Source organism: Drosophila eugracilis, unplaced genomic scaffold, assembly GCF_018153835.1.
Source record: "Drosophila eugracilis isolate 14026-0451.02 unplaced genomic scaffold, ASM1815383v1 contig_2154, whole genome shotgun sequence".
NCBI classification, from domain to species: Eukaryota; Metazoa; Arthropoda; class Insecta; order Diptera; family Drosophilidae; genus Drosophila; species Drosophila eugracilis.
The window spans coordinates 6,983,935-6,998,240 of NW_024573038.1; the positions used below are offsets into that span (position 1 = coordinate 6,983,935).

Here is a 14,306-nt window from a genome sequence, read left to right on the forward strand (position 1 = left end):
GTTGGGATGCGCAAATGTGATTTTATTCAAAATAAAATACACATAACCATGATTACAATTAATGAAGATTTTTATTTGGATCTGTGGGATCGATTGTTCGCTGGTTCCGGCTGCGAAGGAAGAGAGTTGTACATACGAGTATTTAACTAACGTAATCTTTATGAATGAACATGGTATATATCTGATTATATATAATATGTTTAAATTTAGTCCATAAGCTGTAATTTTAAACGATGGAACAAAAGCAAATACACATTAAATAATATGAAGAGAATAAACCAAATAGCAGCAAAAGTTTACTATGGGCGCATCGTTCAATTCCAGCGGCTCTTCTTGGCTTTCTTGACCTCCGGGTTACTGCTGTTGGACGATGAGGAAGCTCCTTGGGACGACGATGATGATGGCGGTGGTGCCATAGGCGCAGCAAAAACTCCCGAATCGGGCAGAGTTTTCTCCCAAGTCCGATCGCTGGAGGCTCGAAATTGGCTATTATACTGGGATCGAAAAGCTTCCCTCATCGCCGCATACCGATCTGTAGCAGGTCCTGCGCCGGAAGAGGATTTGCTAGCGGGTCCATCGTCGGCACTATGTGCCGACCCACTAGTACCAGAATCCGCTCCACCTGCAGATCCATAACCACCACCGTGTCCTTTCTCCTTATAACCTAATCCTGTGTGAGTATTTGTTGGCCTCTTGCCTTTGCCCTGCTTGAAACGCGAACTGCGGAACCAGGAGCTTTTCATGGCTAGTTCCATTAGATCATCGGGCACCTGTTGATCGGCGCCTTCCAAGTTTCGCACCAAATGGCCTGCAAACTCCTTGTCTTTATCGGTAACCAAAGTAAAAGCATTACCCTTTTCGCCAGCTCTGCCTGTTCTTCCGATTCTGTGGGTGTGCGTGTCGATATCCCTAGCAATGTCATAGTTGACCACATTCCTTATATGGGGTATATCCAATCCTCTGGCAGCCACATCGGTGGCTACCAAAATATCGCACTCCTTTCGCTTAAACTGAGTGATAACCTTATTTCTGTCCGCTTGATCCATGTCACCATGGAGAAGTAGGCAATTATACTCCTTAACCAACAGATTATTGGAAACGGTTTCTGCATCCGCTTTCTTGGTCACGAAAATCAGGACGCTGCCTTCAGATAGGAACTTAACTAGATGACATAACAACCAATTCCATTTTTGCAGAGGATTGGGGAAGACATACACGGCCTGAGTAATGTCCTGGTTTGCCTCGTTCAGATCGCCCTGAACTATTCTCACCGGATCAGTAAGGACATCTCTAGCCAGACGTTCGATTCGCTTCTTGAAGGTGGCGGAGAACATCAGACATTGGCGATCTGGACGTACATGGTTGCAGATGGAACGCACCTGGGGCTCGAAGCCCATGTGGAACATGCGATCGGCTTCGTCGAGCACCAAGAAGGTCACCCGTCTCAGATTGGTGGCCTTCATCTTAACCATATCGATCATTCGTCCCGGTGTGGCCACTATAATCTCAGCTCCCTGCTCCAAGGCTTTACTCTGCTCCCATTTAGAGCCTCCACCGTAGCAACAGACCACGTTCAGGTTGTACACTTTGCCGAATTTCTTGGCCTCGTTGTAGATTTGTAGCGAAAGTTCGCGAGTGGGTGCCAGAATAAGACCAATGGGCCCATCACCTGGTTTAAGTTGTCTTTGATCCATTAAATGCATCAGCATGGGCCATATGAAAGCTGCTGTTTTACCAGAACCAGTTTTGGCTATGCCTATGATATCTCGACCGGATAAAGCCGTGGGCACAGCTTGAGCTTGGATAGGAGTGGGTTGTGTGTATTCTGCCTTGCGCACTGCCTTGATCAACTGATCATCGAACCCAAAATGACCAAAAGAGGTTACTGGCTTGGGTGGCGAGGGTCCGGTAACCTTAACGCCTAGTGTACGCCTTAGTTCCCGGACCTGATCCTCATCTAGGTTGGCAATGTCATCATGTTGAGTATAGAAGTTCTTCTCGAAGGGTTCGTACTCAATTTCGGAATGGTAGATAGGCGGCAGAGGATCAATGTCCTTCTTTTTGGGAGGTGCTATAGGATTGCCATCCTCGTCATATTCGATTTCCTGGTCGGATCCCTCGTCGCGAAGTCCTGCATTGGGATTCTCTTTCATGTAGCGATAGTAGCTCTCCTCGTCGTCCTCGTCATCGATGTCGCCTCTTATTGCCTGAGTTGGCGGCTTTGGAGCCTGTTGGCGTTTTTCCTTCTCCACCTGCTGATTTATACCGGCCATGAATTGCTCCAGAGGATCTTCATCCGAATCCGAATCATCTTGCTTTTTGGCTGCAGTAGGTGGGGCTCCAGGGGATCCTGGTGCCGGTATATAAGCCTGTTCTAGCTCCTTTTCGCGGGGCTCATCATCATCGTCGAAGTAATCATCATCTGTGTGGTGTTTCCTTTTGCCCACCAGATGTGTGGCATTGGTATATTGACTAATAGAATCCAAAGAAGAGTATCCCTGCTTAGTAGTCGAAGTAGTACCACCCGTAATTCCGCCACGGGATGCAGCTCCAGAAATGGACGCACCTCCACGGAAGCCAATGTAGCCCCGGGTATTCAGAACTGGGGGAGGGGGAACAGCGTTCATGTTGTTGCCGGAACTTGCTGGCTTGCGGTAAGGAAATCCCCCACCGCCCATGCCTCGGTATCCGCTCATCTTGCTCCAAAATCCGAGTGCTCCTCCAAGCAAACAATAAAATCAATAAAGAAAATAGTATGACCGCAGCACACGCGGAGCAAAAATAACAACTTTTCTGGGTTAGAATTTACTTTCACTAACAAGCCAAACGGCCAAAATAATTTTAAATAATTGGCTTAGAAGTGAGCCTAAGGCCTTATATATGAGAAAACATCATAAATTTAAATATTTTTTGAATAATAAACACTATTTTAAAATTTATAAACATTTATTTAAATAAAACACCTAACGCCTCTGTATATTTTTCCCTCCATTAGTAGGCACACACTTTTCGTCGGAGAAAACAATTGTTGCTTTATTTACATATATCAAATTATACTGTTTTAAAATGCAAGCAGATATAAATAATGTTTCCAGTGATTATGCTAAGATCCTGAAGAGCGCTGATCTGGAAAAGGAGATAAACCCACTATGCACAAATATAGATGACATGCTGGCCAGATTGGATGAGTTTGAAACATTGCTGGCTTCAGTTAGTTATTTTTATAAAATAAAAGTTCTTTTATTAATGGTTTATTTACTTTTAGGTACGTGCCGAGTCGAATGGAATGATGGCCAATAATGTGTGCAGTATCCTCGGATTTAGCGAGAGTTTCGAAGAGTTAAAAACCAGGATTGATAGCCTGGAGGAGTTTGTGGGTGTAGTAAGTGCAAATCTGACGGAAGTGGAGAGGTCGGTGGATATAGCTGAGGAAGAACTGCATGTTACGGATTATAGTATTAAAGGTCTTCTTTTGAAACCTTTAAAAGCCAAGCTAAGTGCCAGCGATTCCACGACAACAAACTCTCTGCCACGTTCTAATCTTATTGAAGAGGAATATCAACCTGTAGAGATCTACAAGTCCGATGATTATTTTGGAAAGTCACAAGTAGAAGCAGTGGAGGAGGATCTTATTAAGAAAAACTAACTAGCTAGACAAATGAATATTAACTAAGTAACTAGAATAAATGTAAGTAGTTTGAGCTTTTAAATGTTATCTTATCTTAAATAGAACAATTTTAGGATCGGTCCATATTTCTTTCCCCCAAATAAAATATGGATGTTTTACTGTATTTTATTTCATTGTTTTACCTTGAAGCTGTTGATTTATTGTAAAAACTATATAATAACGTTGTTTAACATTCACATTTGTTAATCGTGGACCTACAAAGGCATTTGAATGGTGCTTTTTAGGTATATATCACCAATTTTCTATAATTGTCTTAATTACTGGGAATAATTACAGATTGAAAGGAAAAAACCGAGTCAAACAGTCATATTTCCATTGTTTATATTGGGGTGTTGTTTACTTTCATTTATTCATATTTAATGTATACCATAACTGTTAGCTAGATGAAATTCATAAATATTTAGTAAATAATTAGCGTAAAGGTGCTTACGAAAGCGTACAATGTTTTTAACGAGCTGCTCTTAGTAAAATTGAACTAATTTATGCGGGGAAGCCCATGGCATTACGCAGTAAGAACTGTGTTTACAGGAGAGGTACAAAATAAACTAAAAATACAGCTGAACTTTAACATTTCTAAAATATTACACTTTGTTAGTTTTTAGCTAGAACCCCTAGTGTTGGCGTATGTAATAACAATATGTATAAACAATAAACTTTGGCCAGACAGTCGTAACTTAAGAAATGTTTATGACAAGTTAAAAAAGTAAACCAATTTTTGTACCATTTTGAATGTCTGATTTTTCCTTAGATAGATAGAGGATATATTTTCATAGTAAAACCAGTTAAAAAGTCTCCCTTTTCTTTAAATATTTGTTAATAAATTAGCACAGTCATTTTTTATATAAGCATGTAAATATTTTTATTTTAGTTTATTTTCGATGACTACAAATCTCGTGATAGTCCAATTAGCAACTTTTGGTTTTTTTAGCTTAGGCCTTGGCTTTCTCCTTGCTTTCCTCGGAACTGGAAGATGACTTATCCGCGTGCTTGTTCTTCTCGAAGAGTTCGGCCACAGGGATGGGATGGGGAATATTCAGATGGGTGGATGGAGTTGTGCTTCCGGTTTCCGACTTAGTGGTGGAAGGTTCGGTGGTGGCTTTGGTTTGCGTGGGCACGGGAATATCGCGCTGATGGCGCTGCTCCGGGACCTTAGCTCCCAGAGATTCGATAGCTTTGTGCAGCTCATCAGCGTGTTGAGGACTATGCTGGAGGGATTCGCGGGCCTTCACGCTGTCAGGCTTTTCGACAGTCTCGCGTTTTTCCTGCTTTTTGGGCAGCTGCGCGGTGTGCGCATCAGTGGGAACAGCGTGGGGCAGCGAAAGGTCCTCCACCTGAGGTTTATCATCATCCTTGTGACCCTCCTCGTGGTGAGCCTCTCGCTTCTCCTTCTTCTTCTCGACAGGATCTAAGGAGAGTGCAATTAAATCATCCAGGTAACTGGTTTCCTTGGGCTCCCCACCTTCTGGCTTGGGTTCCGTCTCACGCTTTTCCTTCTTGGGCTCAGGAACCTCGGGGGCATCTTTTACTTCCTCCTTTTTGGGCACCTTCGTGTGTCCCTCCTCGTGATGAGCTTCCCTCTTGTGCTTGTGAGAGTGGTCTTGGGGTTTAGCATCATGTGTGCTGACAGGAGATGGCTTTTGATCATGAGGACTGGCTGGAGTCGGCTTCTGGGCATGAGGATTGGGCTGGATCTGCTCGTGGGCCTTCACACTATCGGGCTTCTCGGGCTCATGACGCTTCTCCCGATTCAGCACAGGTGTATCCTTCAGCAGGACTACCTTTGCAGTGGGTTTGGGATCGACAATCACATCGGGACTAATTGGACTGGGTCTGGAGAGAGTTTCAGACGACGACTCTTTGACATCCAAAGGCGCCGCATGACAATAAGCCACCAAGGCTAGAAGAATAATCTACGAAAGTACAAAAAGAATACAAAATGAAAGAGTTTCTAAACCATAAAAGTAATCCTGTGTAATCAAACACGAAATACCATATCAAGTTCATAACTTTTCTTTTTCACTTTTCGTAATCTCAAAATAATTATGAGTTAAAAAACTGAAATCTCAACTTACAACCGACTTCATGTTGACCGCTTGAACGAGTAACCCAAACTGCTGCTGGGAGCAAAGCAGCGAACCCATTTTATGTGTCCAACCGATCGGAGGCTTCTCCACATCCACTTTGTTGGCAGTGGCTGTTAACCAGTTTGTAATTCGGTGCTAATTGCGAATAGATGCACGCCAAGTGCACGGAACCCGTTCGCTATGTAAATTTCCCCGGCGACGATATTGATAAGTCTGGCTAATTATAACCCGAGGAAATCGCCGTCAAGTGCACCGGCTTCTCGAATAAAAGCTCTAAAAGTGGAATAAAAATATGGAAAATAAAAGCAAGTTTAGTCGGCGAAATGGGCTCAAGGCTTAGTCAGCCTCAAGCACGGATCGCAGATCCACATCTGCCGGCTAGTTAGCACTGGCTTGCAAAAAAGTTAAGCTTGGTTAACTTAAGTTAAGTATTCCCGCAGCTAATTTGAAGAGCACATAAATATGGATCGCGAAGCGTCTGTAATTACGCCCTTTACGTAAGATGACAGGTAAACATATCAATTGGACTGTGTTTTCCTGGAACTGTACTTTCGAGAATTGCGTCGATTTGATTGAACTAGTAATTGATCTGAATTAATATCAAATTTCAATTCAAATAAATCAATTCAGGTGTTTTTGTGACACGTACATTGACATGATTAACTTCCAATTGCCTTAAAAAGGGTTTATAAATCTAATCTAATTTAATTAATGTATCAATTGTGTAATCTCTTCATAAATTTTAAACTTAATTCTAAACAATTTTCTTAATTATCACAAAAACAACTAAACTGAATTTCAAATTCAAATAAATTACGCGGTCAATTAGTGTGTGCACCCCTCGAAAAAGAAGAACGGTGTAATTTGGTACCTTTTAATTTTGAAAGTAAGCACACACTGGTCTTTATTTTGGTTTTCTTTCTGCGACTTCCCTAAAAACGTGTAAATAAAGGCTTAACAAGTAAACAATACGAGAATGCCTACAGAAATCGAGAATATAAACCCTAATGTCTACGACAAGATCAAGGAAAGAGTGTTGACGGCCAATGAAGAGGACGAAAATGTGACCGATCCTTTTGACAAGCGAGAGATTTTTGGTAAGTACGAGGAAAATTGAAAGAAAAAGGTCTTAAAAATAGTATCCTAGATCTCATAAGAAACATCAATGACCCGGAACATCCATTGACCTTGGAGGAACTACATGTGGTGCAGGAGGATCTTATTCGAATAAGCGATGGCCAGAATTCCGTGCACATCAGCTTTACCCCGACGATTCCTCATTGCTCGATGGCCACTTTGATTGGCCTTTCCATTCGGGTGAAGCTGCTGCGATCGCTGCCACCCCGTTTCAAGGTCACCGTGGAGATTACACCCGGCACTCATGCCTCCGAACAGGCGGTTAATAAGCAATTGGCGGATAAGGAAAGGGTGGCTGCTGCATTGGAGAACAAACATCTCGCCGAGGTGATAAACCAATGCATCTCCGCTAGGGGTTAATTAGTTTATTTTATCCTCATTCTGGATATATATATGTATATGTATATGCTGTTGGTTTAGTAAAATATTGATTTAATATAAATTTGGTTTTACATCAATATGAGAAGATGAACTAGGTGGTATGGAATTGTCTCAAATACATCTTATATCTACGATGAAGCTCGTTATTTTTATCTTTAAGTCTAGAAGGTGATTCTCTATTTTCTCATTTTAAATACGTAACCAGTTGATTTTATGATTACTAATAATATCTACAGGAAAACCCTTATAGAGAAACTTTATGAACTCTGTATCAAATCATCCCTATTCTGGGTTTTACTTAACTTGGCAGTAGTAACTAAAAATAATTGCGGAAGCTATTTACGCCAAACATGGTTGATTGATGGCTCTAGCGTCCCTCATTCAAGTTGTCTACTGTTTATTTATCAACAATAGTTATTTTTTGTGGTTATTATGATTGTCCAATTGAGATTTTAATATTCTAGTCCTATTAAAATTGCTAGGAATTACTTGAGCGGTATTGAGTACTTCAGCACTTATTGCTAACTGAAAATCAAGGTCATCAACTAATGAATTGATTGATAGCTTTGCATTTGGTAATAATTATAAAGGCTTTATAATCTTTTTCTCTGGCTATAAAGATTACAAAGCATGTTGGCTAATATATATTTAACTGAGTTTAATTCTGTTTAATGAGTTAATTGTAAAAGTGATATTCAAGAGATAGTTTTCCGCAATCGATTTGATATTTAAGTGTCTATTAATACACTTTTTTTTATCTCAAATGAAAACACTTTAATTCTTAGTTGATAACCTTTTTAACAGACCCTTTTCTATGCAACTTATTTTAGATAATGGTACATTCCGATGATTTACTTTCCAAACTAAGTTTTATCAATAAAGTTTTGCGTTTGTACATTTACAAATTATATTTAAGCAGCAAAAAGTTTGGGGTTTGTAAGTGAAAAACTATCGACTAAAGGTTTAAATTAACGTAACAAGACACAGCGCTCGGCGGCGGTCACAGGATGACAGGAACTATCGCTGTTTGCTTGGCGGCTCCCTTAACCTCATGTGCGGCTCCACGGAGATGGGCTTTGCCGTTTTCGTGGGATCGAACTTGTACGTCTTAACCAATGGACCCTTGCCGGCCTTGGCGAAACGAATCTCGTCCAGGCGCTGTCGTTCCTCGATTTCTTTCGAGATCTTCATGTTATCCCAGGCTGGAAAAGGAATTAGCAAGGATGTTGATCAGAAAAGGCCATCATTTAATAGGAAAAGCTTTTTACTTACATTCTTTCATTCCTCCGACGAATCCCTTTTTCGGTGGCAGTGCACTTGGTGCATGGGTCAGCATCTTCTCGATCTTGAAGTAGTCCCTCACGGAGGGAATCCGCAGCAGAGCAACCTGTCCCAGTGAAATAAAGTTACTGCAGGCCCAGTAAGTCAAGATGGCAGCGGGGAAGTTCATCGTGAATGGGAAGATCACGATGGGCAGCGCTCTTAGCACATATTTCATGGTGTTCATGTTAGCGGCAGATAAACGAGCGGAATCCGTTCCGATTTCAATAGTCAGGTACAAGGTGGCACTGGTGATCATAGGCAGCAGATAATAGGGATCCGCCAGAGTCAGATCCGTGAACCAGAAGAGTCCACCGTCCCGCATTGATTCCACGGGTGTATTTGCCATCTGTCGCAATCCCATGAAGAAACTAATGAAGAGTGGAGCTTGCGCCAACGGCACCACCATGTTCTTGAGAGGATTAACACCTTTTTCCCGCATAAACAACATCATTTCCTGGGCATATCGAGCGGATTCAATGGCATTTCCGGACTGCCGCGCCTCGGTCATCTTCAGCTGGAGCATCTGCATCTGCGGCATGTTGTTGTTCATCCTCGCCGAGTTCCTTTGGGCTATTATGACCAATGGAAAGATGATGGTGCGCACAGCCAGGGTTCCCATAGCGATCGCTCCCCACCACGGAATTTCCCAGGTGCAGTGCAGGAACTCCATACAATTCTGGACCATACCCACCGGCGACCAGCCGCCTAAGCCAATTGAAGCGAAAGATGGTTCACCCGAGAGATTGACCACGTCCATTACATTCAAACCATCGGTGGGTGGGGGCACTGGAGCAGCTGGTATGTCGGGCAGGTCCACCAGTTCTGTTTTTGGAACCGCCTGCATGTATTCTCCACTGTTCGTGGCCGCGACTCCCGCTGTAGCAGCTCCACTACTTGCGAAACGCATCTGTCCATGACTTGACCATTTTTGGGTAGCGACCAAGGGTAAACTGCTTCCGTGGGTAATTCTCTGCAGATGGAGCTCCCTTTTGCTCTCCGTGGAACCCTAAAAAAAAAGAGTTTTCATTGAAATTTATTAAAGTTTCTGACCACAAACATTGGCTACTTGCAGGTTATGTCACAGGTCGCCGGCAGTTTTTAAAACGATTTTTACTTACCTGTGGGGAAAATCGACTGACTGTGGAACTGAGGGCCATCGCCGAATTTGTTGTCCTCCAAAGTTGCATCCTGTGAGCCAACATTTTGTGAAGTTTGTTTGCAATTTGGCCCAAAATGAAATTGCTAAAATTACTTTATATCGCCTCGTGAGAGCAAGCGAGATGGGAAGAAACTAACTGACGGGGTAATGGTAAGGAAGAAGCAGAGTCACAGCTGTTCGGGCAAAGCGCCCTCCGGCGGGATTTAGTAGCACTATTGATAACCGCTGAAATTTGAATACGAAAATTTATTAAAACATATTTGGAGTAACAATCGAATGCTTAAATAATATAAATAATTATGCTTACTTAAGAACTTGAGTGGTACAGCCCCAGCCTAGTTTATAATAACTACTTCAGCCCTCTGTGGAAGTTAACTTTGCTAAAACCATGTGTCGACCTGAAATTTATTTTGAATAATCGTTCTAGACAAAAAGTTAATGGCCTGCTCTTTGAGATCTTAAAATCATTTATTTAATACACATATTTTTAAAGAATTTTAAGCCTTAACTTTTCGTTATTGTGGCGAACAATCAAATTAAAATGTAACTCCAAGTTTAAACATTTTTCATGATAAAGCCTTACTTAAATAAATTAATGAATTTAAAATATATTTTAAACAGATGAGGGTATCCTATTGCATTTCAAGCATGGTGATATAAATTAAACTAAATAACAAATTTCGACTGCATAACAGGCACATCTTGGTTTAAATCTAAGAAAATAACATGTATTAATTAAATCAACTAATTTATGATCCACGTTTTATAAGAAATACCTACTCAGATGTCGTTCGGTGGATCAATCTAAATTGCCAGAGGATCGAGTTGGGCCACATACGTGGCCAAATCGCGATTCTTTTTAGCGCAGTGAAAACTGTGGGCATTTAGGGATGCCATGTTTTTGGCTAGGAAACCACATGCACATCCCAGAGAGCACTTTTCAATTTTGCAATCATGGGAATCCCTTTCCCTTACAGTTGCCCGGCACTTTTTGCACTGATCTGGTCTTATTGGCGGCGTCTTCCAATTGTTGTTCTTAATTCTTATGGCTATTTCCTGAGCCTGCCTAAACCTCTGAATACTCGGGTTTGGCCGGTCTTTTGGTATTTCAATTATATTTATTTCAGGTATAGGCTCTCTGGTGCTTTGCGGTGTCCTGTTCTCCTTGTCCACTTCAGCGGGTTGATATTCCATACCATTTCTTTGATAAATCTCATTTCTAGTACTGTTTATTTGATCCAGTTTGATTTGTTCAAACACAATCGCCGTCTTGCGCTTGCTCTCCATCTTACTTAGATCAGCCAGGAGTTGCTCATCCGACGCATTCATTTTGGAGGATTTATTTTAAAAAGTAGAATAAAAAATAAAATATTTGAAAGAAAGAGCTCACAACTTGCAAAGAAAACAATGTCAAAACATACTAAAATGCTTGCACTGCGACAAAAAGTTACTAAAATATACCTTGCCTCTGCTTTAGTAAAATAAGTTCAAGCAATATACAGTCACACTTTTTAAGCGATCCTGCAAAGTATTTTTTATATAATCTGTATTATATTTTTAATCTTTTCCATTCGAATCTTTTTAAGATAAAATAAAATATTTATTTTAATGTTCAAAATCAAAGAAGAAACACATTTTGGACTACTTTCTGGTATAAATTAGAAAAAGAATCAAAGTCAGAACAAGATTTATCTCTAAGCCTTTCACACTTTCAATCGACAATCTGGAGAGTGCCGAAATGTATCTATAATTTAACAGTCCAATAAATTAAAAGCCAGTTAAGTTTTGGAAAACTCCATTAATAATCACGCAATTTGCTGTCAAAGCCATAAAAATATTTACCCACTTTATAGCAGACTTCCCGGAAGGCCAACAGGTTATGGGAAAATGCTAAAAGTCAATATGACATATTCGGCAATACTATATGTATAATATGTATCAGTTTCAGTGATATTAATATGAACACGAGTTCGGTCCAATTAATTTGCATTTCATTTAATACACTAATGAATGAAGTCTTCATGTTTGGACACATGCCAACCTTTTAAGTTCGAATATGTTAGCTTAATTTTTTGATTTGAATATTGTTTGCTGGAAAAATGAATTGAATTTGGTATGCTTTGACCTGGTCTGAAAAATTAAACTAAAATAGTTCATTGACAATAATAATATAATTGTATATTTTTTTAAATACAAATTAACAATTATTAATTTATTTTATTCTTCTCTTATTCATTCTTGAAGACAATTAATAAAAATTAATAAGACTTTTCGTTTGCAATAATAAGTTGATTTTTATTTCATAAAAAATTATGGTTCCTACACAAATATATATATTATATATTTTCTATTTTTAAACGTGAATTTTCCCAAAAGGGCATCTGCATTTCGCTTTAAGCCATTTAATTTAACAAATTCTCATTAGCAATACGATACACTTTATATGAAGATTGGCATGGGAAAAATAAATTAAAAATTCGTCTCGATTTGGTTGACAAAACTTGCACCAATATTGACGCCTCATCTGCATAATACTGAATCGAAACCAGAGAGATTATATACGATTAGATGCAATATCTATAGCCCAGAATCGGTGTGAAATATTGATGCCGCCAAAGTCATTGACGCGCATCTCTAAGCAAAACCAATTTGTTTATTGATGAAAACGAGAAACAAGAAAACCGAATAAATCTGCTAAAAATAATATCATATTTGGAACTAGTTTATGCTTATAGTGTTGCTGACCGCTCGGAAGATGCAGTTTTTTTTTCTAAATATCGAACACAATACAAAAGATAATCGCTATTAAGTAGTCACTCAAATATATCAAATGTCATAATTTTGGAACCTCGAATTTGGCTTTACACTTCTTTTTGTGTTTGAGCATGTCTTTTGGGATTTATCCCCATCTTTGGGATCTTGTTTAAATTTAGTGACCTTTTATCGATTTACAACTTTCAGTGTGTGACCAATACAAGTCTATTTTAGTTTGATTTATTTAAATTTATTCGCATTTTCGTCAATGCTGGAAGGTTACTTTTTTGAGTGCCAATAAAGACTTGAGCTTCATGGGATCCAATCACTTTTGAGCCACGCTTTTTAAGGTAGCCTCTAATAAAATGGCATTAATTAGTAGAATTAAATTAATAACCATAATCGTATCTCGGCAATATGCATAATTATGGGAAAATGCTAAGGGGATCCCCGTTTTAGTGACGACAGCAAAGCCAAGGGTGCTAAATACGTAATCGATGTACAATCTGTTCTCAGAAATCAACACTAGATTTTGTCTAAAACTTTTGGCTAATCAATAAATCTTCGAAATGTCTTGGACATGTTGCCATGTTACCGAAACCCACAACTCTGACTTCGAATTAAACGCAACGCCAGCATTTCCTATAAGGCAGATGGATGATTTCACTTTCTGTGGCTGTCATAAAGTTTAGTTTTACGACCGCCGTGTTCTCATCGAACGGATATCTTCTCAAGGCCATGCCCCCCAAGTTGATTTAATTTATTGGCACATCGCTAAAACTATCAACACAGTGGGCAAAAATCAGACATTAAAGGATACATCTTTGATCTAAGAAAAGCTTTTCTAAGATAAGGTTGTTAGTAATATTTCCCCTTAAATTATTATTTTTATTTCATTCGTCTAAGAGAATTCTTTTGGGAGATAAATATCAGAAAAATACGTACATATTGAATACTACTTTCAGGATCTTAAATCTTTATAAAATCCAAAGAATCAGATTCAAAACGTTCTCTTTATGTTCTTAATACTTACTAACCTTACAAGGTCACAAAATGTGAAAACTGGTCCGCAAATTATAAACTTATGCAGCTAATAAAAATTAATCTAATAAGAAACCAAACATTCATTTAGTATCTTCTTTAGTATAGTGTATAAAATGATATATCAAATATCAAACTGTTTATACTAATCGGATCTTTAAAGAATAGACATAAAGCCGGTCATTATTTAGTGTTATTTGATATTATTATTTCTGAAAGCTTCCTATTGAGAACAGGTTGCGTACCACTGTGCTAGAATATGAAATTTGAAAAATCGCATTAAAGGTGCCGCTGGTGACACGAGACGTTTTGTAGTATTTGGATAAGGCGGATTAGGCGCGGCTGGTCGGTGTTAACGGGTTAATCCAGTTTGATATCTCACTTGGCGTATCAATTAAGCACTAACTCACTTTTATGGCCCAATTTGTTAAACGCACACATTTCAGCGCCTCGCCAATGGAGATTACAAATGAGTGGAGTAGAGGAAGGGATCGTTGGATCGTCGGATCTTTGGATCGAACTGGAAAAGTAAACCATTGAGCAGACCGGAGTGGAACCATAAATTATGCTAAAAACCGTATTGAGACGAGACTCGTCTGTTTCAAATGCATTTAATTAAGACTGCCTTTTTGGGTGTGCCGCTTGAAACTGAATTTTTGAACCAGAAACTGAAGTCTCTAGATCGCAAACCTTAAACCAGACCTGGCTGCGACATTGACATTGCCTCATGGGGCGATAT

The 14,306-nt window shown here is 39.6% G+C and overlaps 6 protein-coding genes across 9 annotated transcripts; 2 read left to right on the plus strand and 4 right to left on the minus strand.

Annotated features, from left to right (window-relative positions):
• Nucleotide 1: 1 nt before the first annotated feature.
• LOC108114620 (ATP-dependent RNA helicase DDX42) lies at nucleotides 2-2,768 on the minus strand. The gene has a single exon (XM_017225686.1). The coding sequence runs from the start codon at nucleotides 2,694-2,696 to the stop codon at nucleotides 315-317; it is 2,382 nt and encodes a 793-aa protein (XP_017081175.1). The 5' UTR covers nucleotides 2,697-2,768; the 3' UTR covers nucleotides 2-314.
• Nucleotides 2,769-3,001: 233 nt separating this feature from the next.
• On the plus strand, nucleotides 3,002-3,791 carry LOC108114676 (biogenesis of lysosome-related organelles complex 1 subunit 4). 2 transcript variants are annotated; one of them, XM_017225762.2, is made up of 3 exons: nucleotides 3,002-3,210; nucleotides 3,266-3,688; nucleotides 3,742-3,791. In XM_017225762.2, exons 1-2 carry the CDS (start codon nucleotides 3,067-3,069, stop codon nucleotides 3,644-3,646), a joined length of 525 nt encoding a protein of 174 aa, XP_017081251.1. In that variant the 5' UTR covers nucleotides 3,002-3,066; the 3' UTR covers nucleotides 3,647-3,688; nucleotides 3,742-3,791. The 2 variants fall into 2 exon arrangements, with proteins under 2 accessions (XP_017081251.1, XP_017081250.1); XM_017225761.2 differs by having other exon boundaries at nucleotides 3,266-3,791.
• Nucleotides 3,792-4,521: 730 nt separating this feature from the next.
• LOC108114675 (pollen-specific leucine-rich repeat extensin-like protein 1) lies at nucleotides 4,522-5,869 on the minus strand. Of its 2 annotated transcripts, XM_017225759.1 has the most exons (3): nucleotides 5,761-5,869; nucleotides 5,148-5,598; nucleotides 4,522-5,093 (listed from the first exon to the last, which is right to left on the minus strand). In XM_017225759.1, the coding sequence occupies exons 1-3, from the start codon at nucleotides 5,827-5,829 to the stop codon at nucleotides 4,618-4,620; spliced, it is 996 nt and encodes a 331-aa protein (XP_017081248.1). In that variant the 5' UTR covers nucleotides 5,830-5,869; the 3' UTR covers nucleotides 4,522-4,617. The 2 variants fall into 2 exon arrangements, with proteins under 2 accessions (XP_017081248.1, XP_017081247.1); XM_017225758.1 differs by having other exon boundaries at nucleotides 4,522-5,598.
• A 745-nt stretch (nucleotides 5,870-6,614) lies between these two features.
• LOC108114644 (MIP18 family protein galla-2) lies at nucleotides 6,615-7,428 on the plus strand. Its single transcript, XM_017225715.1, has 2 exons — nucleotides 6,615-6,869; nucleotides 6,920-7,428. The coding sequence occupies exons 1-2, from the start codon at nucleotides 6,749-6,751 to the stop codon at nucleotides 7,267-7,269; spliced, it is 471 nt and encodes a 156-aa protein (XP_017081204.1). The 5' UTR covers nucleotides 6,615-6,748; the 3' UTR covers nucleotides 7,270-7,428.
• A 712-nt stretch (nucleotides 7,429-8,140) lies between these two features.
• Nucleotides 8,141-10,178, minus strand: LOC108114642 (mitochondrial inner membrane protein OXA1L). The gene is made up of 4 exons (XM_017225711.2): nucleotides 10,080-10,178; nucleotides 9,732-9,997; nucleotides 8,563-9,619; nucleotides 8,141-8,492 (listed from the first exon to the last, which is right to left on the minus strand). The coding sequence occupies exons 2-4, from the start codon at nucleotides 9,813-9,815 to the stop codon at nucleotides 8,308-8,310; spliced, it is 1,326 nt and encodes a 441-aa protein (XP_017081200.1). The 5' UTR covers nucleotides 9,816-9,997; nucleotides 10,080-10,178; the 3' UTR covers nucleotides 8,141-8,307.
• Nucleotides 10,179-10,219: 41 nt separating this feature from the next.
• Nucleotides 10,220-11,151, minus strand: LOC108114643. Of its 2 annotated transcripts, none has more exons than XM_017225713.2 (2): nucleotides 10,553-11,151; nucleotides 10,220-10,485 (listed from the first exon to the last, which is right to left on the minus strand). In XM_017225713.2, exon 1 carries the CDS (start codon nucleotides 11,099-11,101, stop codon nucleotides 10,577-10,579), a length of 525 nt encoding a protein of 174 aa, XP_017081202.1. In that variant the 5' UTR covers nucleotides 11,102-11,151; the 3' UTR covers nucleotides 10,220-10,485; nucleotides 10,553-10,576. The 2 variants fall into 2 exon arrangements, with proteins under 2 accessions (XP_017081202.1, XP_017081203.1); XM_017225714.2 differs by having other exon boundaries at nucleotides 10,549-11,151.
• Nucleotides 11,152-14,306: the final 3,155 nt, after the last annotated feature.

What these genes read in the sequence shown, in the direction of transcription:
- LOC108114620 (XM_017225686.1), bottom strand. Translation starts at nt 2,696, where the DNA reads ATGAGCGGATACCGAGGCATGGGCGGTGGGGGATTTCCTTACCGCAAG.
- LOC108114676 (XM_017225761.2), top strand. Translation starts at nt 3,067, where the DNA reads ATGCAAGCAGATATAAATAATGTTTCCAGTGATTATGCTAAGATCCTG. An exon ending in TTGAAACATTGCTGGCTTCA is followed by an intron (nt 3,211 to 3,265) that starts GTTAGTTATTTT and finishes ATTTACTTTTAG; the next exon opens with GTACGTGCCGAGTCGAATGG.
- LOC108114675 (XM_017225758.1), bottom strand. Translation starts at nt 5,829, where the DNA reads ATGGGTTCGCTGCTTTGCTCCCAGCAGCAGTTTGGGTTACTCGTTCAA. An exon ending in CGGTCAACATGAAGTCGGTT is followed by an intron (nt 5,599 to 5,760) that starts GTAAGTTGAGAT and finishes GTACTTTCGTAG; the next exon opens with ATTATTCTTCTAGCCTTGGT.
- LOC108114644 (XM_017225715.1), top strand. Translation starts at nt 6,749, where the DNA reads ATGCCTACAGAAATCGAGAATATAAACCCTAATGTCTACGACAAGATC. An exon ending in TGACAAGCGAGAGATTTTTG is followed by an intron (nt 6,870 to 6,919) that starts GTAAGTACGAGG and finishes ATAGTATCCTAG; the next exon opens with ATCTCATAAGAAACATCAAT.
- LOC108114642 (XM_017225711.2), bottom strand. Translation starts at nt 9,815, where the DNA reads ATGTTGGCTCACAGGATGCAACTTTGGAGGACAACAAATTCGGCGATG. An exon ending in TCAGTCGATTTTCCCCACAG is followed by an intron (nt 9,620 to 9,731) that starts GTAAGTAAAAAT and finishes CTTTTTTTTTAG; the next exon opens with GGTTCCACGGAGAGCAAAAG. An exon ending in CGTCGGAGGAATGAAAGAAT is followed by an intron (nt 8,493 to 8,562) that starts GTAAGTAAAAAG and finishes TTCCTTTTCCAG; the next exon opens with CCTGGGATAACATGAAGATC.
- LOC108114643 (XM_017225713.2), bottom strand. Translation starts at nt 11,101, where the DNA reads ATGAATGCGTCGGATGAGCAACTCCTGGCTGATCTAAGTAAGATGGAG.